The following is a 21,875-nucleotide window of genomic DNA, read 5'->3' as shown; positions in this document are numbered from 1 at the left end:
TCACCCTGACTCCGACTCTGCCCCGAGTCCAGTGAGTTTTGTCTGAGGCCTTCACAGCCCAGCCCTTTTAGTTGTCTAAAATTTGGTGTGACCCTGACTCCTGTCGTCCACGCTCCCTGAGAGCAGGAGGGTTTGCACGTAGTGAACCGGGAAGAGAACATTTTGGGGAGCTGTCCACACTGTCTGGAAAGGTGCGTCCTGTCCGCACTCTTGCATTTCCGGCGCTACTGCTGAGGAGGCCTCTGGGCCCCGCGAAGACCTAACGGGCTCCAGGAACCGCCGTCAGTGGCGGAAGCCAGACGTGCATACTGCACACCGAAGAGAAGAGCGGATCCTGGATCCTGGAGCTGCTGGGGATGGACCGACTTCCCTGCCCCCCGGGGAGCTGGAGGCATTAAAGGGGAAGGCACGCGGGGGTAAGGGAGGGAGCTGCATGCGGGAGGAACAGGTGGACATGACCCTGAACAGACTAGCGCCGTTTTCCAATCCGGTCAGGCTTTATCCTCTGGGAAGGTCTGGTCCTTCACTCCTCAAGGCAAATGGTCCGCAAATCTCAAGGGAAGTTGGTTACTTCTGCTACGGACCAAAGGACTTAGGTCAGCAAGCAAGGAGTACGTAGGCTTGAAGCAAGGTCACCCTTAGATGGGTTGGAGTGGGTTGGACCGATGTTACCGCCCTCCCAAGGCTGTATCAGCTGATTAGAGCATCTATTCACATACACAGTGAGGTCAAGTTTTTGTTGTTGTCATTTGTTTTTAGTAAATTACCACACAGCAAGGATAACCTGTTTTTACCAGACAAATGGGCTTTAGGCTCAACAAATTATTTTCCCTCGTCTATACAGGATGTTCCTAGAAAGTAAGCATTCTTATCCCAAACACTGGGTTACATTTATTTTCTAATATTTAAGGCAACTTAAATAGAAGTGTACCTCAATGAAAACGACTTCATTTTGTTGACGGCATGCTGTGCTTTCCTGATCCTGTTGCGTGTATTCCGGGAGACGCCGGAAGCGGGACGCGGCCGCGCGCGCCAGGGGGCGTGGCCTCCAGGAGCCGCGGGCGGGGCGCTTCCGGGAGCCCGGCGGCCGCTTCCGGGAGCCGGGGGCTGGGCCCCGCACGCTGCGGCGGAGCTGGTTGAGCAGCCTGGTGTGTCCCTCGCCTTGGGGTCCAGGGTTCGGGCTCGGACCCCGGCGGGAGCGGCCCTGCGGACCCCCAACGAGCTGAGCCGCGAGGGCGACCCGGAGTGGGGCCCCTCGATGCGAGCAGGGAGTAGGGCTCCGCGCTCGTCGTTGCCAAGCCAGCACGAACGAAGGTCACTGCTGTTGTGACCGCGGTTCCTCAGCGCTTCTCTCCCTCTGGGTGGGTGCACCTGCGCGCGGACGGACGACCCTGTGCCACCTCACGAGGCTTGGAAGTGTTCCCTGAGGCCGGGGCGCCGGATTCGGAGGCTTCCTCGTCCCGCGCGCCCCTCCTCCAGTGACGCGACACCACTCTACGCGAGGGGTTCCGCTGGTAGTTGTGATTGCTGACTGCCCCGCGTGGAGTGGACGCTCCAGGATGCCAGGGCTCTGTGCACTGACGCAGTTCGAATGCCTGCAATGCTTTCTGCACAGGCTCCGCCTCTATTAGTGCATTTTTGTGGATTTACCGAATGAATAAAAATAGTTACTGTGGTCCCAGGTCTTGCGTGGTTCTTCACAGGATCGGCCGTTTACCCCCTATTTAGTTCTGTGCCCTAGAGCGCCCTCAGCAGCCTCCAGGTGACACGCCAGCAGAAGCCAGGCAGGATGGCTGTGGACACAAGAAAGTCTGCCGGCCAGTTCCACCCTGAATGGGGCCAGCAGGGGCCTGCGGTGGTGAAGGTGGAGCTGGAGGAGGACAACCCCAGGAGTCAGGTGCCGGACAACCAGCCCCCTGCCTGGGAGATCTTCAGACAGCGCTTCAGACACTTTTGCTACCAGGAGACGCCTGGACCCAGGGAGGCACTGCGCCGACTCCGCGAGCTGTGCCGCCAGTGGCTGCGGCCCGAGACGCACGGCAAGGAGCAGATCCTGGAGCTGCTGGTGCTGGAGCAGTTCCTCACCATCCTGCCCGAGGAGCTCCAGGCCTGGGTGCGGGAGCACCATCCGGAGAGCGGGGACGAGGTGGTGACGGTGCTGGAAGATCTGGACGGAAAAAGAAATGTACAAGTAGGAAGCCACTGGTCTGATATGGTTGTGGGTGACTGGGAACAAAACCCTCAGTTGTGGAGCTCTGAGGGAGCAAGGGCAGAAGCAGCATTCAGCAGGGGACTGAGCGTCTTGCTAAGCCAGCCCTGAGCAGAGGGAGAGGGAGGGAACTGCAGATTCAGGGATGATGAGTAAAGATAAGGAAGACATTTTATCTTTCAGACACTAGGAGGAGCATCATGCTCCTTACTTTAGAGGTCTCTCAACTCTCAGCAACAAGGAAGGACGTGAAATCATTCCCAGTTTGCACACATGGAAACTAAGGTCAGAGAGGTTGTGCAACTTGGCCAGGGACACACAGGCAATAGTGAAATGACAGAAACAAGTCTTGATCAGATTTTGCTTTGCTTACTTTTCTAGCTATTTCTCAGTGCCCCAGAAGGTAAATAAGGCCCTGTTTTCAATTTTCTTTTTCCTAGTGTCTCAGGGGATATTTCTTGTGGATTCCTCAAGGAGTCCTTCCAAACCAGTTTAGTCTCTTAAATTTTCAGTGTCCTTAGGGCTTAATCACTACTGCTTGTCTCCAGGTTTCAGCCTGTGTTCTGGAACAGGAAATCCTTTTGCAGAGAGTGACCCTTCAGACACTGGATGAAGAATCTTCATACACATGGGTTCAGCCCCCAGCAATCCAGTTCAAGGGCAAAGGACCTGAGCCCCAACCATCAGAGGAAGGAGGTGAGGCAATACTTTCTCTAGGGAATTTGGACGGAAATGAACTCTGAGTTGAATTTTTTTGTGTGGAGTATGACATGTTCATTCCTTGTGATGAGGGTTGTTAAAGAACATGATGAAGGCAACATTTTAGGTAATAATGATTAAAAGGCAGTAAGTCATATCAGAACAGCCTCAGTGGTATGGTTGGTTTTAAATATCCGTATTTGCAGGGCACCTGGGTGGCTCAGTTGGTTAAGCGTCTGACTTCAGGTTAGGTCATGATCTCGTGGTTTGTGAGTTCAAGCCCCACATCAGGCTCTATGCTGATCACTCAGAGCCTGGAGCCTGCCTTGCATTCTGTGTCTCCCTCTCTGCCCCTCCCCTGCTCATGCTCTGTCTCTCTCTTAAAAATAAATAAACATTAAAAAATATGTATATCTATCTTTGAATTTTCTGCATATGGTCTAGTAGAAATGTTATTTAAAGAATTTTGATGCCTACGTTTTTCAGTTGATACTGATAGGATATTAACCCTGTACAACTATATTAACTGTTTTGAAAGTTACCTTTTATCATTACTAGAGAAGTATATATGCGTTGTACAAAGTTAGAAAATACATAGTAGCAAAATAAGAAAATAAAGCACCATGTTCTATCACCCAGAGATTATTACAACTGATGACTTTTTGTTCTATATCTGTGTAGCTTTTTACGTGCATGTGTATTTATATGCGGGTATGTGTACACGCATGTGCATACACACACATACCTTTTACCAAAGAGAGCTCATACTCTGCTATTTTCTGATCTATTTTGTTCAGCTAATGATCTTTCCTTTCCCCCATCAGTACATCTTCATGTTACCTAAATTCAGTTCAAATTCAGATTGGCTCAGTTTTTTCCGAAAATGTATTTAAAGCTGATTTGTCCAACTCTGGGTAGAATCCGGGGTTGTTAATGCCTCTTAATTCTTTGCTACATTAAAACAATTACACTCCTATTTTTTTCCCCATAACCCAGACTTTTTGATGAGCCCAGGCCAGTTTCCCAGCCTCTGGAGTTTTTTAATTGCTTCCTCATTGTATCATTTACTTTGCTGCCCACGTACCTTGTATTTGCTATAAATTGGCAGTTGCATCTAAAGGCTTGAAGGATTTGAGTTAAACATTTTGGGCTAGAATTAATATTAGGTAATAAGAGACATTAATACCTGGGTGACCCGCTGTTTAAATCACCGGCTTAGCATGATGACAGGAAATAGCTGGTTTTCCCCCTCATAGCTAACTGTGAGGTGTCGCCTTGCCACTTTGCGAATAGCCAACAAATTACAAATGTTTGATAAACCTCATATGGGTCAACCATTTTATTAAGAGTTACAGGATGAATTTGTAATTCTTTCATTCCTTCTCTGTTATTAACTGGCATTCTTCATAGTAAAGCTTTCCTTCATCCGATATGTCTGTTTGGTCACTTCCTTCTAGGCAGTCATGATTGATGCTTAGTTTCCCCCTTTTATTGACTGGTTTTCAAATTCAGGAAGTGGTTTATTAGGCACCTTAAATGGTGACATGAGATTTTAGGACTTTTCCTGTGTGGGTATCATTATGGACATAGGCATTTGTATTGAGTCAGTGTGTTTCAACCCACCACATTTCAATCCACCCTTTCTTCCACACATCTTTGGCTTATGTGGATGTCTTCAGTCTTGCTCCCATCTCTGTTAATTTTGGCTCTGTTAATTTTGAATGCTTGCTTTTACTTTTTGAACAAAATAAATTGTTTCAGGCTCACCTTGTATCTTCCCTGTACCCAGATCTGCTGTCAACCATTCCTGAAGGAGCCTTGGTTTTTTAAACGGAGAATAAGAGGGGCGCCTGGGTGGCGCAGTCGGTTAAGCATCCGACTTCAGCCAGGTCACGATCTCGCGGTCCGTGAGTTCGAGCCCCGCGTCAGTCTCTGGGCCGATGGCTCGGAGCCTGGAGCCTGTTTCCGATTCTGTGTCTCCCTCTCTCTCTGCCCCTCCCCCGTTCATGCTCTGTCTCTCTCTGTCCCAAAAATAAATAAAAAAACATTAAAAAAAAAAAAAAATTTTTTTAAACGGAGAATAAGATCTGGGCGTGAGGAGTGTTCTTTATCATGTGGGTAACACTGCTTCTAGGACATTTCATGGGCAGAGCTACATAATATATATTTTTTCCTAACACGCATGAATTTATATTGATGCATTCAATTGTTTTACCATTACAGTGTTCCATTACTTTTCTCTATTGTATTTGGTGTCTGCATTTATCTTTTTTAATTCATTTCTTATGTTCTCCTTTGGCTGGCTGGTTGGTTGGTTGGTTGGTTGGTTGGTTGGTTTATTCATTCACTCGCTCACTTATTTACTTAAGGTTGTGACAGTATCAGGTGATCCCGAGAAGCACAGGAGTGGGAATGGAGACACTAAAGGGAGAAAAGCCAATAAAGTGCATGAGTGAGCAGGCTGTCTTGGTTTATTTAGTTGTCTTTGTTGTTGTTTTTTTCTAACTTTTGATGTGGGTTGACTTATATATTTTCATTCTATTTACTAATATAAATATTTGATGACATGAATATTTCATTGAACACTGCTCTAGATGAATTCCAAATGTTTTGAAATGTAGTGTTCTCATTGTTATTTTCTATAAAATCTGAAATGTGTGTTTATATTTTGCCTTTGAAATAACAGTTGTTTTTTCTTTCAAATGTTTGTTTATTTACTTTTGAGAGAGAGAGTGAGCGAGCAGGGGAAGGGCAGAGAGAGAGGGAGACAGAATCTTTTTTTTTTTTTTTTTTGGGGGGGGGGTGGGGCGCCTGGGTGGCTCAGTCGGTCAAGCGTCCGACTTCAGCTCAGGTCACGATCTTGCGGTCCATGAGTTCGAGCCCTGCGTCGGGCTCTGGGCTGATGGCTCAGAGCCTGGAGCCTGCTTCCGATTCTGTGTCTCCCTCTCTCTCTGTCCTTCCCCCACTCATCCTCTGTCTCTCTCTGTCTCAAAAATAAATAAATGTTAAAAAAAAATTTTTTTTTTTAATTTTTTTAAAATGTTTATTTTTGACAGAGAGAGAGACAGAGCATGAACAGGGGAGGGGCACAGAGAGAGGGAGACACAGAATCCGAAGCAGGCTCCAGGGTCTGAGCCATCAGCACAGAGCCATACACTGGGCTCGAACTCACAGGCTGCAAGATCATGACCTGAGCCGAAGTCGGCCGCTTAACCGACTGAGCCACCCAGGCACCTCAAGGGGGAGACAGAATCTTAATTAAGTAGGCTCCACACTGTCCCTGACATGGGACTCCAACTCACGGAACTGTGAGATCATAACCTGAGCCAAAGTCAAGTGTCAGACGCTTAACCTACTGAGCCATCCATGCATCCTAGTTGTTTGAGTTCAGAATTTTCAGATGAAAGAGCTTGTTTTCTGATTTTGTTTTTAACTTATTGCATTGTGATCAGAGAATGTTTGTGTTAATTCATAATTTTTACAATTTATTGTGGTTTTCTTATGTCCCCATAGATAGTTTTCATTAATGTCCACTGCACATCTGAAAAGTTGTTCTGCATTCAGGATATAGAACTTGAAATACATATGTATCTATAAGATTATTGATTTCACTTTGTAAATCTTCTGTATCTTAATTTTTTGTCCATTTGGTGTTTTTGAGACATAGAGAGGACAAGTAAAGCCTATTCTTTGTTATGTCTGTTCCTTAAATTTTTTTTTTAAGATTTTATTTTTATTTATTCAAAAAAATTTTTTTAATGTTTCTTTGTGAGAGAGAGTGCGAGTCGGGGAGGGGCAGAGAGAGAGAGGGAGACACAGAATCAGAAGCAGGCTCCGGGCTCTGAGCTGTCAGTACAGAGTTCAACACGGGGCTCAAACTCATGGACCACGAGATCATGACCTGAGCCAAAGTCAGATGCTTAACTGACTGAACCACCCATGTGCTTCTTTTAAGATTTTATTTTTAAGTAATCTCTACATCCAACATGGGGCTCGAACTCATAACTCTGAGATCAAGTGTTGCATGCTCTACCGGCTAAGCCTGCCAGGTGCCCCTGTCTGTTTTTTTATATCACCTATAGTTTCTGCTTTAGGAAAGTTGCCACTCTGTTATTTTCTGTATAATTATTCATATGTGTTACATCTGCATTGCAAATTGTATTCTTTATTTTAGCATTTTTAAGTTCTCTTCTTTGTCTCATTTCATGCTTTTGGCCTGCATCTCCCCTTTCAAAATCTTGATTCTTTCTTTCTTTTTATTTGCATTTGCTTAATTTATCCTTATTCACATATTTTGCTGTATATGTGTCTCTTGACTATACACATAGAGTTGAGGGGAGCCTGGGGGGCTCAGTCGGTTAAGCGTCTGACTCTTAATTTCGGCTCAGGCCATGATCTGCTGGTTTGTGAGTCTGATCCCCCCCATCAGGTTCTGTACTGACAGTGGGGAGCCTACTTGGGACTCTCTCTCTCTCTACCTCTCTGTCTTCCCCTCCCTGTGCACACTCTCTCTCTCAAAACGAATAAAATAGGGGTGCCTGGGTGACTCTGTCCTTTAAGCTTCCAACTCTTGGTTTCGGCTCAGATCATGATACATGATACATGGTTTGTGGGATGGAGCCCCACATCGGGCTCTGCACTGACAGCACAAAGCCTGCTTGGGATTTTCTCTCTCTCTCTCTCTCTCTCTCTCTCTCTCTGTGCCCTCCCCCCCCCCCCCCGCCACTGTCTCTGTCTCTCTCAAATAAATAAACTTAAAAAGATAAAAATAAATAGGGGCACTTGGGTGGCTCAGTTGGCTAAGTGTCCAACTTTGACTTAGGTCATGATCTCGTGGTTTGTGGGTTTGAGCCCCGTGTTGGGCTCTGTGCTGACAGCTCAGAGCCTGGAGCCTGCTTCAAATTTTGTGTCTCCCTCTCTCTCTGCCTCTCCCCAGCTCGCTCTCTCTCTCTCTCTCTGTCTCAAAAATAAATAAACTTAAAAAATAAATACACACACACACACACACACACACACACACACACACATATATATATAAAATAGAGTTCAGTTTTGCTCTGTGAGCAAATCTAGTGTTTTTTAATGAGTTAAGCCATTTGCATTTATTTTTTTTTTTTTTTTTTTTTTTTTTAACGTTTATTTATTTTTGAGACAGAGAGAGAGACAGAGCATGAACGGGGGAGGAGCAGAGAGAGAGGGAGACACAGAATCGGAAGCAGGCTCCAGGCTCTGGGCCATCAGCCCAGAGCCCGACGCGGGGCTCGAACTCACGGACCGCGAGATCGTGACCTGGCTGAAGTCGGACACTTAACCGACTGCGCCACCCAGGCGCCCCCATTTGCATTTATTGATATGGCTGTTAGGACAATTATGTTTGACTTTAACATAATTTGCTTATGTTTTTTGTTCTACGTGTCCTCTATACACATATGAATATATGAACATAAGTACAAACATTCATATGTGCATAGATACACATGTGTGTGTGCACGTGCGTGTATATGCTTTTCAACGTGTGGTTTGTTTACTTTTTTTTTAATTTTTATTTTTTGGACTTTATTTTTAAGTAACCTCTACATCCAACATGGGGCTTGACCTCAACCCTGAGATCAAGGGTCTCGTGCTGTTCCAACTGAGCCAGCCAGGCGCCCTTCCACTCTTTTCCTTTTAGTTGTAGTAGTTCTTATACTGAGGAAGCTTTGTGTTTTTGTGCTAGTTGTGCATAGTTATCAACTGCTGCTTAACAAGGGTACCGCAAAGTTAGTGGCTTAAAGCCATACACGTTTTATCTCACAATGTCTGTGGGTTAAGAGTCTGGGTTGGCTCAGCTGGCCCCGTGCTTCTGGGTCTCTTACAAGGTTGTAGTCAAGGTGCTAGGGCTGAGGTCTCATCTGAGTTGTGACTGGGGAAGGATCTATTTCCAGCCTTACATTGATGTCGGCAGGACTCACTTCTCTGTCAGACAGGGACTTCTCTATCTCAGTCCCTTGCCGGCCACTGGCCAAGGCCACTCTTGCCACATGGCTTCTCTGTATGGTGGTGGTGGCTCTCTTCATCAAAGCCAGCAAGCCAGCAAGGAAGGGTGTTAGTGGAGAGTCCATCAGCAAGATGGGACTTACAGTCTTATGTCACTACAGAAGTGACAGCCTGTCACCTTTGCCACACGCTGCTGGTAACTCAGCCATGCTTTGTTCTTTCTCGCTTCCACACCTGTACCACGACTAACATAAGAGATGATGCGGTATCTTCTGTTAACATCAACCTAAAATCAAGACTAACCTTTCCAGCTGTCTATCTCTTACATTGCTTTTGAGTTATCTTTTCTCCTCAAGTTATGTGGTCTGTTGTTTCAGATGGTGGAGTGAGGACTGACAACGTGATGTTAGATGTGAAGCAGGAACTCTGTGAAGAAACAGAGCCTTGTGGGAAGGGGTCTGATGGACAGGATGGAACTTCATCTCAGCGTGCCAAATACACAGGGGACAGGGAGCCCAGTGGAACTTTGGAAAGGCAGGACGGGGGTGCCCCAGGTAGAAAAGTCTCTGCCTGTGAAGAATGCAGGAAAACCTTCGCCTGGACAAGAGGCCTTCACATGCACAGGAGGACCCACAGCGGGGAGACAGCATGCTCACACACAGAGCGTGGAGAGGCGTTCATCAGACGGTCAGAGCTTAGCCAGCACCAGGAGCTTCGTGGCGAGGAAAAGCCTTATCACTGTCAAGAGTGTGGCAAAGGTTTCAGTCAGAAAGCAGGTCTCCTCCAACATCTCAAAAGCCACACTGGAGAAAAGCCATATCGATGTAGTAAACGTGGCCGGCGTTTTAGTCGGAGATCAGTTCTTACAAAGCATCAAAGTGTCCACACTGGAGAGAAACCTTTTGAATGTACAGACTGTGGAAAAGCCTTCTGCCATAGTTCAGACCTAACTGAACATCAGCGATTCCACAAGGAGAAGCCTTATGAATGTAACGTGTGTGGGAAAACCTTCCGGCAACGTTCACATCTGATTGAGCACCAGCGAATCCACGGTGAAGAAAAACCCTATGAATGCAAAGTGTGTGGAAAAGCCTTCACTCAGTATGCAGGACTTAACCAACACCAGAGAATCCATACTGGAGAGAAACCTTTTGAATGTCCTGTGTGTGGACGCGCCTTTAGCCGGACCTCAGAACTCATAATACATCACAGAATCCACTCGGGGGAGAAACCCTATGAGTGTGCTGAGTGTGGCAAAACCTTTAGCGTGAGCTCAACCCTGGTCATACATCAAAGAAGCCACACCGGGGAGAAGCCCTATAAATGTGGTGAGTGTGGCGAAGCCTTCAGCCAACGCTCGGGCCTTAATAAGCACAGGTTGGGGGGGAAGCACGGGAACCCCCCTGAGCCAGGAACACACAAGTGTGGTGAGTGTGGGAAGACCTTCACTCGGTCGACCGGCCTGCGGAACCATACGAGAATCCACACTGGGGATAAAACCTACCAGTGCCCTGAGTGTGGGAAGGCCTTCACCAGGGGCGAGCATCTTATCGAACACCAGGCGATTCACAACAAGGTAAAGCCCTATCAGTGTAAAGAGTGTGGCAAAGCCTTCAGTCAGAAGACGGGTCTTAGTCACCATGTCAGAATCCACACGGGAGAGAAGCCTTTTCAGTGCCCGGAATGTGGGCGCGCCTTCAGTTGGAAGTCAGATCTCAAGAAACATAAGAGAGTCCACTCGGAGGAGAAGCCCTATGCGTGTGAGGAGTGTGGGAAGGCCTACAGGCAGAGAGCCACGCTGCTCCAGCACCTGAGGGGCCACGGGGAGCTGAGCCCGGCGGGCCGAGTGAGTGCGGGGAATCCCCCTGGGGGCCCCGACCCAGTACCAGAGAATCCGCTGCACCCCGACACCCCGCCCAGGCATGAGGTGAAAACTGCGGGGAGAATCCACGACTCCTTTTCTTAACTGAGATAAAATGTTTCTTGAACTTCATTATTTAAAGAAAACCAGAGATGCCACATTGGAAAGTTTTTATAGGAGCGCTGCGGTGGCTCAGTCCGTTAAGCATCCAACTTTGGCTCAGGTGGTGATCTCACCATTCATGAGTTTGAACCCCATGTTGGGCTCTGTGCTGACAGCTCAGAGCCTGGAGCCTGCTACGGATTCTGTGCCTCCTTCTCTCTCTGCCCCTCCCCTCTTACGCTCTGTCTCTCTCTCAGAAATAAATAAACTTGGGGCACCTGGGTGGCTCAGTCGGTTAGGTGTCCGACTTCAGCTCAGGTCAGTATCTCACAGTTCGTGGGTTCAAGCCTCGCATCGGTCTCTGTGCTGACAGCTCAGGGCCTGGAGCCTGCTTCAGATTCTGTGTCTCCTTCTCTGTCTACCCCTTGCCTGCTCATGCTCTGTCTCTGTCTCTGTCTCTCTCTCAAAAATAAACATTAAAAAACAAACAAAAAAATTTAAAATAATAATAAATAAACGTACTTAAAAAATAAGTTTTTATAAAGGTCATTGATGCTGGAAAAGTTGAGAATTTAGAAAACTAAACGTCAACAAGCAATTTACATGTGATTACCTTTATTAAATGCAACTAAGTATCAGTTAATAGGATGAAAAGTCCACAAGGGAAGCTATAAAAAAAATTATATTTTCTACTGAATTCACAAGTTTTCATGTAGTGTGTTTTCAACCCATTCTAATTCCTCACTAGCTTTAGCTTAGCCCGGCATTGAAATTACTACTCTGAGTACTGGCCCCGGGACACTACAATGTCCAAGTTTGGAATGTGCGAGATGAGTTGTCTTGTTTCCTTCCCTCCCTAACCACGCCCTTAGCCACAAGTGGGTGGCCTGCAGACCCTTCCTGATCTCCACCCCTATAATTAGCATTTCCTGATGAAGAAAGGATGTGTTATATAGTCGTTTTTTTTTTTAATGTTTATTCATTTTTGAGGAAGAGCACGAGCAGGGGAGGGGCAAAGAGAGAAGGGGGCAGAGGATCTGAAGCAGGCTCCAGGCTCCGCAGGTGACAGCACAGAGCCCAATGTGGGACTTGAACTCACAAACCATGAGATCATGACCTGAGCCGAAGTTGGACGCTGCTCAACCCACTGAGCCACCCAGGCACCCCGAGGATGTGCTATAGTCTGAGTGGCGTGGAGAGCATAGTGTTTTGGCCTCCAGTAGCTCAAAATCAGGGGTGGGGGCACATTCTGACCAAAGCCAAGGGCATACTCTTCTCATTGTGAGCACGCTCCTTGAGCTTACAACCGAGGACAGAAGGGAAGAGGGAAAATCAAACTTTTCATTCCAGCATTTTCGCCCTCCTACAAGTTATATTTACACAACTGAAAACCTCTTTCGGAACTACCTGTGTCCCTCGGGCAATGACATGAGGGACTTCTGTGCTGAACCTCATAATAGTTTTCAAATACTGGAGAGTATTTTCTCTCCAGTATTTTTTTTGTGCTGTCCATAATGGAACAGCTACAGATGTGACACATTTTAAAGTTTAATCTGCATTATTAACGCTGTCTTCAACACTTTCTTAAATCTAGACAGCCAGCAAGAGAACAATCCTGCTTCTCCTTTTCTTTCATGTTTGCATCATGTCTCTTTTCCATCCTTTTACTTTCCATTTACCTGTATCATTAAATTTGAAGAGTGTTTCTTACAGACGGCACATATTTGGGTGACGGGTTTTTAATTTATTCCACCAACTGTTGTCTTAGGATTGGTGGATTGAACTGAAGCGTTTTCTACTTAATGTCATTATTGGTATTTTAAGGCTTAAGTCTGCTATTTTTTTTCTTGTTCCCTGTGTTGCATGTCTGTGGTTTCTCTTCCCTGCCTTCTTGAACATGATTTTGGAAGTCCATCCTGACTGGTTTATAATGTTTTTGAATGTATCTCTGAATAGCATCTTTGTCTTTGATAAAGCTGTTATTTTGAACTGGCTTGCAACCCACATACACTCTACCCCTTTCTCTCCAAGAAATACATCAGGTTTTGTTAATCTTGACTTGAGAACAACCGTAGACAGGAATACAAACATTCTAAACAGACACAGAGGACCAGAGTTGGGTTCTTATCAAAGTCTGTGTTGGTTTTTTCTGTTACTGGTTACTCTTACATCTCAGGAGAGCCCGTGATGAGGCCCAGCAGAGGGAGCCCGCCAGGACTTCTGGAGCTAAGAATGGCTGAGAGCAGGACTCTGTTTTTATTCTCAGCCTATCTCCACACTTCAAGCAGTACCTGACATGTATTCGTTGCTCCATAAATATTGAAGGAAGGAAGGAAAGGAGGCTTCTGGGCCTTGGTCAGCTCTGAGTTAGTTACCAGTGGCTGAGGCTGGAGACACGACCAGGCGCTGATCCTGGAGCTCCTGGTATATTAAGTGGTTCTTGACCATCCTGCCTGAAGACCTACAGGCCTAAGTTCAAAAACATAATCCAGGGGAAAGTGATACCTTTGCTGTGGGAGAAATCTGGTTAACGACACCTTAAGTAATCCAACAACAGCTAGTAATGGGATGAACTGATATATGGCTTCTGATATCATTGCTTCACTGAGGACACATCACTTCTGTGGTATTTTTGGCAAAAAAAAAAAAAAAAATGCATAACCTGAATCTAGTCGTGAGGAAACATTAGGCAAACCCAAGTTTAGGGCAGAGTGTTCAACAGACCAACTGCCCTGTGTTCTTCAAAAATATCTATGTTTGAGAGACAAACATTGGGGAATTGTTTTAGATTAAAGGAGATTAAGAAATGTAACGTGAGCTCAATGTGTGAGCCTAGGTTGGATCCTAGACTGGAATAAAATTTATGTGAAGAACATTATTGGGACAGTTGGCATAATGGAAACATGGACCATTCATTCAATAATAGTATCAGTGTTCAGTTTGAGTCAGGCATTGTTTTGTGGTCCCAAGGCAGAATGTCTCTGTTTTTAGAATGTGCATGTTAAAGTGTTCAGGGATGAAGGTTCTTGGTACCACAACACATCTTTAGGAAGTTTAGTGGGTTCGCGAATGACAGCAGTCAGGTATACGTGGAGGAGAAAACCAAGTGTCAAGCATGAATAATAGGCAAATCTCAGTAAAAGGGATATAGCACTCATGTTGTTCCTATAATTTTTTCTAAGTAAAGGTTGAAATAAAAACCATACCCACACCAGAACAAACCCGAAGAGTGAATATCAAGTATTGGGGGTTTTTTTGGAGAAGTGTAGAGAGTATGTGATAAGCCAGGACAACTTGTGGAAGGAGGGAGGTAAGTGACAGATGTCTCAGTATAGGAAAGGCTGGAACGCACTTGGTGACAGTACTAGTCTGTATATTCTGGGTTGTTTCGACAACTCTACCAGACACTCGAAACTTCTCATGGAAGGAAGGTTTTCTCATTGGATTTCTTCTTTCCAACAGAGGCCACTTTGCACCGAAGTGTTTTCTTGTAGCACCTACATTTTCTACTGGATGATTAGCAAGCTTCTTTCAGACTCAGGACTCCTTTGAGATGAACTCACACACCACTTACCTCACAGACACTGAAATTCTTCTAGCGGCCGTTCACCTCACTAGACATAAGCATTAAATAATGCAGGTTTAGAGCTGGAAGAGATCAAAACAAAACACCCTCACTCCTTTCTCAAGCCTTTGTTAAGTGCCGACCCAGTGCCACTTATAAAGGGTCGGATGCAAAAAGGACCTTTATATATAAGGAAATATAAAGGAAAACGATGCAAAAAAATGTTTAGCAGATGCAAAATGGGCATTCTTCCAAGATGAAAAGTGCTTTATTGGGAAGAATTAGTTTATTTTTATTTTATTTCATTCAGAGAACAGAAGCTTGATTCGCGGCGTGTCTCAGACCACTGCTCCTGACTTCCTACTGGATTTACAGTGTTTATAGGCAACATAGTTCCCTTTCAATAATGAAAAACTGGCCCAACTATGGTAAGAATATAAGTCTCCCTTAAGGTGTTTGGTCTTCTAATTTGTCATTATGTCACTTTTCTGCTCTACACCCTTTGATCCTCCAAAACTAAGACTCTTCACACTTCCCTGGTCATTGAGAATGTTTCTCCTGTTTCTCTCTCTTTTTTTAAAGTTTATTACTTAGAGAGAGAGAGAGAGAGAGAGAGAGAGATCTCGGGTGGGGGAGGGGCAGAGAGAGAGAATCCCAAGCAGGCCCCATGCTGTCAGCACAGAGCCTGATGCACGGCTCCATCTCAAAAACTGTGAGATCATGACCTGAACCGAAGTCAAGAGTCGGGTGCTCAACCAACTAAACCACCCAGATGCCCCTCCCCTGTCTCTTTTTGTAGTTTTTACATCTCACTTCTGTAGGGAATAGAAATCACTTCTGTTACAGGCTGATAATATGATCTCCATGTTCCCCTATCCTTGCAGATACAATGTGTTCTTAAAACAATTGACATCTGGGGGCACCTGGGTGGCTCAGTCGGTTAGTCCGACTTCGGCTCAGGTCACCATCTCATGGTCCGTGAGTTCGAGCCCCGCGTCGGGCTCCGTGCTGACAGCTCAGAGCCTGGAGACCGTTTCAGATTCTGTGTCTCCCTCTCTCTCTGCCCCTCCCCTACTCATGCTCTGTCTCTGTCTGTCTCAAATATAAATAAACGTTAAAAAAAAAGAATTGACATCTGGAGGAGCATCAAAAGTTATCAAAGGTGGTGTCAGGCCTTCAGATGCCACTCAAATGTGACTTCCCATAAGCTCAACTTTTAAAAAGTTGAGATATAATTGACATATATAAGTTTCAGGTCTACAATATAATAATTTGGTATTTGTATATATCCTGAAGCAATCACCACAGTGTAGTTAACATCCATCACCATGTATAGTTACAATTTTTTTCATTGAATGAAAACATTTAAGATCTCTCAGCAACTCTCAAATGTGCAATACAGTATCATTAGCCATAGTCACCATGGGATACATTACAGCCTCCTCCCTTATTTATTTTATAACTGCAAGTTTGTATCTTCTGACCACATTCACCCATTTCATCCCATCCCGCCTTCTGCCTCTGGTGACCACCAGTGTTCTCTGTGTCTGAGTTTGGTTCGTTGTTCTTTTAGATTCCACATATCAGTGAGATCATATGGTATTTGTCTTTCTGTGTCTGACGTATTTCACTTAGCATAATGCCTTCAGTGTCCATCCAGGTAAATGACCAGATGTCATTCTTTTTTATGGCTAAACAGTATTCCGTTGTATTTATATACCAGTTTCCTCATCCAACCATCCCCTGATGGACACTGTGGTTGTGCCCGTGTCTTCACTTCTGTGTGTAATGCAGCCATGAGCATGTGGGTGCAGATCTCTTTCTGAGCTCGTGTTTTCTTTGCCTTTGAAAGTGGGATTTCTGGATATGTGGTAGCTCTATTTTTATTTTGTTGCGGAACTTCTATGCTGTTTTCCATAGCAGCCATTCCAATTTACATTCCCACCAACAGTGAACAAGGGATCCCTTTCCTCCACATTCTGCCAGACCCTTGTTATCTCTTGTCTTTTTGATAATAACTATCCTAACAAGGGTGGTTTGGATTTACATTTCCCTGATGGTGAGTGATGTCGAGCACTTTTTTTTTTTTTAACGTTTATTTATTTTTGAGACAGAGAGAGACAGAGCATGAATGGGGGAGGGTCAGAGAGGGAGACACAGAATCCGAAACAGGCTCCAGCCTCCGAGCTGTCAGCACAGAGCCCAACGCGGGGCTTGAACTCAGGGACCGCGAGATCATGACCTGAGCCAAAGTCGGCTGCTCAACCGACTGAGCCACCCAGGCGCCCCTGTTGAGCACTTTTTTATGTACCTGTTTGCCACCTTTACATCTTTGGGGAAATGTCTATTCAGAGCCTCTGCCCATTTTTAAATTCTTAAAATCAGTTTGGATGTGTTTTTCTTTTTCTTTTTCAATCGCGTTGCATGGGTTCTTTATACCCAGGCACATACCCCAGAGACACTGCAGCTTTAGTTCCGGACCACTGCAGTAAAGTGAGTCAAATGAATGTTTTCGTTTCCCAGTCGTATAAAAGTTGTGTTTACACTATACTGAAGTCCATTAAGTGTGCAATAGCATTGTGTCTGCAAAAACCACATAGATGCCTTAATTTAAAGATCCTCTATTGTTAAAATGTGCTAACCATCATCTGAGCTTCCCACAAGCTGTAACCACTGACCACAGATCACCATAACAAATAATACTGAACAGGATGAAATCAAAAGGTTGAAAACGTGAGAATTACCAAAACGAAGTGAGCGAATGTTGAAAACATGGCGCCAATAGCCCGCTGGACGCTCGGTTGTCACCACCTTCACTTTGGGGGGAGAAAGGCAGTGTCTGTGACGAGCGGTAAAATGGAGCCTGCGGGTACTGGGGGTATTGGTCCCCATCAGACACGTGATTTGTAAATCTTTTCTCCCATCCAGCAGGTTGCCGGCCCTGCGCCCCCAGCGCGGAACCGGGCATGCACCCCCCGGTTTTCGTCCCGGCTTCGGGCCTGTGGCCGCCCCCCACCCCCAGGTCGTCAGCACGTGGGGAAGTTTCGGCGGGGGGGAGGGGAGGGGGTCAGGGCGACCTCCCCAGGAGGAGCCCCGAGAGCGAGGCGGGCCTCCCCTGTGCGCTAGCGACCCCCATCCGTGGCTTTCCGCTTGGACGAGGGGCGCTTCTGCCCTCGGAGCGATTGTGCGGCCGCGAGCCCCACCCCCCACCAGCCTCTCAAACTCGCAGGCGGCTGTCAGTCTGTGAAGCGGCGGGGACGGACCCGGGGGAGGGCTCACACCTGGTCGGGGAGGAACCCGGGGGGTGGGGGGGAGGAACCCGGGGAGCGGGGGGAGGTGGGGAGGGCGCACCCCTGGCCGCGCGGAAGGACCCGGGGGAGGGCTCACACCTGGTGGGGGCAGGAACCCGGGAGGTGGGGGGAGGTAGGGGGAGGAACCTGGGGGGCGGGGGGAGGTAGGGGGAGGAACCCGGGGGGCGGGGGGAGGTGGGGAGGGCGCACCCCTGGCCGCGCGGAAGGACCCGGGGGAGGGCTCACACCTGGTAAGGGGGAGGAACCTGGGAGGTGGGGGGAGGAATCGGGGGGGGGGGGGAGGGGGGAGGGCGCACCCCTGGCCGCGCGGAGGGACCCGGGGGAGGGCTCACACCTGGTGGGGGCAGGAACCCGGGAGGTGGGGGGAGGTAGGGGGAGGAACCCGGGGGGCGGGGGGAGGTAGGGGGAGGAACCCGGGGGGCGGGGGGAGGAACCCAGGGGGCGGGGGGAGGTGGGGAGGGCGCACCCCTGGCCGCGCGGAGGGACCCGGGGGAGGGCTCACACCTGGTGTGGGGGAGGAACCCAGGAGGTGGGGGGAGGCGCCCGGGGGTGGGGAGGAGGAACCCGGATGGCGGGGGGAGGTGGGGAGGGCGCACCCCTGGCCTCGCGGAGGGACCCGGGGGAGGGCGCACACCTGGCGGGTGGCCCTGCGGCCTGGGGTTAGGGAGGGGTGCTGGGGGGTCGTCACCACGCGGCGGTGCGGGGCTTCGGCAGCCTGCGGGGAGACACCTCCCCCCCCCCCGCCCCCCGCCTGCCCAGGGGAGCGGGTATGGCGGCACCGCCCGCAGTTCGCGCTCCCGCGGCCTCTGCGCTTTCCCGGGAAGGAGGGGAGCCGGGGCTCTGAGGCGGCACCTGGTGGTCGCGGGGCAGAGGCGCGGCCCGCGGGTGGCGAGCACTTCCGTGCACCTACGCCGGCGCGCCCGCGTCCCACGTGCTGGGCTCGGTCGTGCGCGGGAATTTCCGCCAACGGGGGGACGAAGCTTCCCCACCCCAGCTCGTCCGTGTGTCGTCGCTCATCCGGTGTCCCCTCCGGAGTCTAGTGCCTCGTGTGCAGGGACCGCATCTGGCGTATTTTGCCATGTGGTCAAAATATTTTATTACGGAAAATGTTAAAGTTTTTTCCTTTTTTTTTTTTTTTTAATTAGTAAACTCTACCCCCAGCGTGGGGCTCGAACTCAAAACCCCTAAATCAAGAGTCGCTTGCTCTCCTGACCGGGTCAGCCCGACACCTACGTTTATTACAGAAATTTTTACACACAAAACAAAATAAGGAAACCTATAAAGCCTCCAAGTGCCTCTCCCACTCTCTCCCTCCCAGCCCCCTCTGTCTATACCATTTTCCTCCTATACTGTAAGGAAAATCCAGGTATCATTATTTTATCCATAAAGATTCCAATGTGTAAGAGAAGAGAGGTGGGAATTTTAAATACCAGCACTGCGTATTTAATGAGCATGTCTAGTAGGGGGGAAAGTGGCTTCTTCAGATGTCTTTGTTTTATTCTTTTTTATTTTGATCAGTGTGATAATTTTCTTAGAATGGCCTTTTAAAATTTATTTATTTATTTATTTATTTATTTATTTATTTATTTATTTATTTATTAAGTTGTGAGAGAGAGAAAGCGTGAGTGGGGAAGGAGCAGAGAGAGGGGGAGACACAGAATCGGAAGCAGGTTCCAGGTTCTGAGCTGTCAGCACCGAGCCCCACACTGGCTCAAACCCTGAGATCATGACCTGAGCCAAAGCCAAGAGTCAGATGCTCAAGGGACTGAGCCACCCACGTGCCCCTATTTACTTTTTCAATGTTTACTTATTTTTGAGACAGAGAAGGAGATGGAGAATCCAAAGCAGGCTCCAGGCTGTCAGCACAGAGCCCCACTTGGGGCTGAAACCCACAATGTGAGATCATAATCTGAGCGAAGTCGTAAGCTTAACCAACTGAGCCACCCAGGCTCCCCTAGAATCAGGTGATCAATTCCATTGCCCAAATTTGGTAGATAGAGGTTTGCTTACATCATCATCAGGACCGTTTCCTTTTAAAGGATCAAAGTTAAGGGCACCTGGGTGGCTCAGTCGGCTAAGCCTCTGACTTCAGCTCAGGTCATGATCTCACAGTTCGTGAGTTTGAGCCCAGAGTGGGATTCTGGGCTGACAGCTCAGAGCCTGAAGCCTGCTTCAGATTCTGTGTGTGTCCCTCTCTCTCTGCCCCTCCCTCACTCACACTCTGTCTCTAAAAAATGAATAAATGTTAAAAGGTTTCGAAACTAATGTAAGGGATCAATGTTAAATACTGATTTTATTAATTTGAACATAATCTGCAATATTCTTCAGGAACAGAGTCACCTAGATGTTCATGATCATAGTGATGTGTGCTATCTCCCTCCATTTCCCTGCTGTCATTGAATACCTTGCAATTGCCTCCTTAAAGTCTCCTTTCCCTGGACTTAATTTACTCTTTTACATTTAGCCTGGGTCCTTTTTCTGTCAAAACACACTTTCTTCTCAGAAGCTTGTACTTGGATCTTCAGGTTTCAAGACCAACTGCCACCCTAGCTAAGAAGACATCTACAAATACAAGAGTGTCTTTATTCCAGTTAATACGGATTCAAACAAATTGGTTATCAAAGCTTTTGCGAGATTGGAAGTTTTCTTAAACATTTTCCCTATTCTTTTGAATAAATTAAACACATACAATTGTGCAGTATTTAAATAAATTGTCAAAAGAAAGAATAGAATCAGGGGTGCCTGGGTGGCTCAGTCGGTTGAGCGTCTGACTTCGGTTTGGGTCATGATCTCCCCATCCGTGAGTTCGAGCCCCACTCCCCCCACTTTGGGCTTTGTGCTCACAGCTCGGAGCCTGGACCCCGCTTCAGATTCTGTGTCTCCCTCTCTCTCTGCCCCTCCCCCACTCGTGCCATGTCTCTGTCTCTCAAAAATAAATAGACATTAAAAAAGAGAAAGAACAGAGTCATTAAAGCTGCAAAACAAACCAAGAATCAAATGATCTCCTGGTGAATTAGATAACACACACACACACACACACACACACACACACACACACAAGTTCCAGAATCTTTACCCTTGGTAATTAAAATCTTGACTAGGGAGTCAACCACTCATTATGGATATAAATCTGATCATTTTTACAGTCTTTTAAAAAGCTGAATTCTTCAGCAAACTCTTTGCCCTTTGCCCAGGGTTTGCCTGGGGCTGAGGGTGCCCCAGGGAGGAGGAACTCAAAGGGGAGCTCAAAGGGGAAAGCTCTCAGCATCAAACTCGAGTGGTCACCCTGCAGGCCCTGCCAGTGTGCATCTGAGTCAGCTGCAGGTGTATCTTGGATATATAAATATATCTTGGATGTGGTCTTTCAGAAATATTAGACTGTATTCGTCCTCTGCTTGTGAGGCTTCAATACGTTCCCATTGTAGTTGGGGTAAAATTTCAAATCCTGAACATAATCAATGCCTGTGTGAATTGGCCACACTGTCCCCAGTGGGCTCGCTTTCCCCACTGTCTCCACTGCTTACTGGGTCTGGCTCACACTGGCCTTCTCCCAAGCTTCCTGACCACGACCCCCCTCCCCTACACACACCTCTCACTCTGCCCGGAATACCCCTCACTTCACTTGCCCCTGCCTGTCCCTACACTGCCCTAATTTTATATTAAATGTCACCTACTCACCTAAAGGGTATCTGTTCAGAGCCACATTCCCTAATCTCCCAGTGAACGTGAATTCCCCCATGTGATTGTTCTCATGCCACTCTGTACATTTTTCCTGTCCCCTAACAAAATTTGTGGTCATGTACTTACGTGTGTTCTTTGTTTAAACGTCTGTCTTCCCCCTGACAGTGTACGCTTTGCACGGGAAGAGAAAGGACATTTGTTAAATAGTTGTTGAGAGAACAGAGGCGTGGACGGCAGGTGCTGTGATTTCATCACGCTCGGAGTTCGAGTTCGTTCGGTGGATTTGCGGCAGCCTCTCCTCCTCCTGCAACTACACAATATTCATTAAACAGGATCAACACCAAACACACGTCCCAAGCTTGAACCGTGAGTCCCCACACTGCTCAGTGATTGAGCGTTATCTACACACGTAGGGAAGGAGAGAAAAACCAGAATAACAGGCACAGAGGACCTGAGATCATCTGAAGGATG

At 47.3% G+C, this 21,875-nt stretch overlaps 1 protein-coding gene across 1 annotated transcript; it reads left to right on the top strand.

Moving 5' to 3' along the window:
- The first annotated feature begins 1,442 nt into the window (after positions 1-1,442).
- Positions 1,443-14,068, top strand: LOC131513609 (zinc finger protein 883-like). The gene is made up of 3 exons (XM_058732726.1): positions 1,443-2,191; positions 2,758-2,905; positions 9,262-14,068. Exons 1-3 carry the CDS (start codon positions 1,790-1,792, stop codon positions 10,848-10,850), a joined length of 2,139 nt encoding a protein of 712 aa, XP_058588709.1. The 5' UTR covers positions 1,443-1,789; the 3' UTR covers positions 10,851-14,068.
- Positions 14,069-21,875: the final 7,807 nt, after the last annotated feature.

Source organism: Neofelis nebulosa, chromosome 6 (genome assembly GCF_028018385.1).
Source record: "Neofelis nebulosa isolate mNeoNeb1 chromosome 6, mNeoNeb1.pri, whole genome shotgun sequence".
NCBI classification, from domain to species: domain Eukaryota; kingdom Metazoa; phylum Chordata; class Mammalia; order Carnivora; family Felidae; genus Neofelis; species Neofelis nebulosa.
The sequence above is the reverse complement of the archived record's forward strand: the minus strand, read 5'-3'. Positions and strand labels throughout refer to the sequence as shown.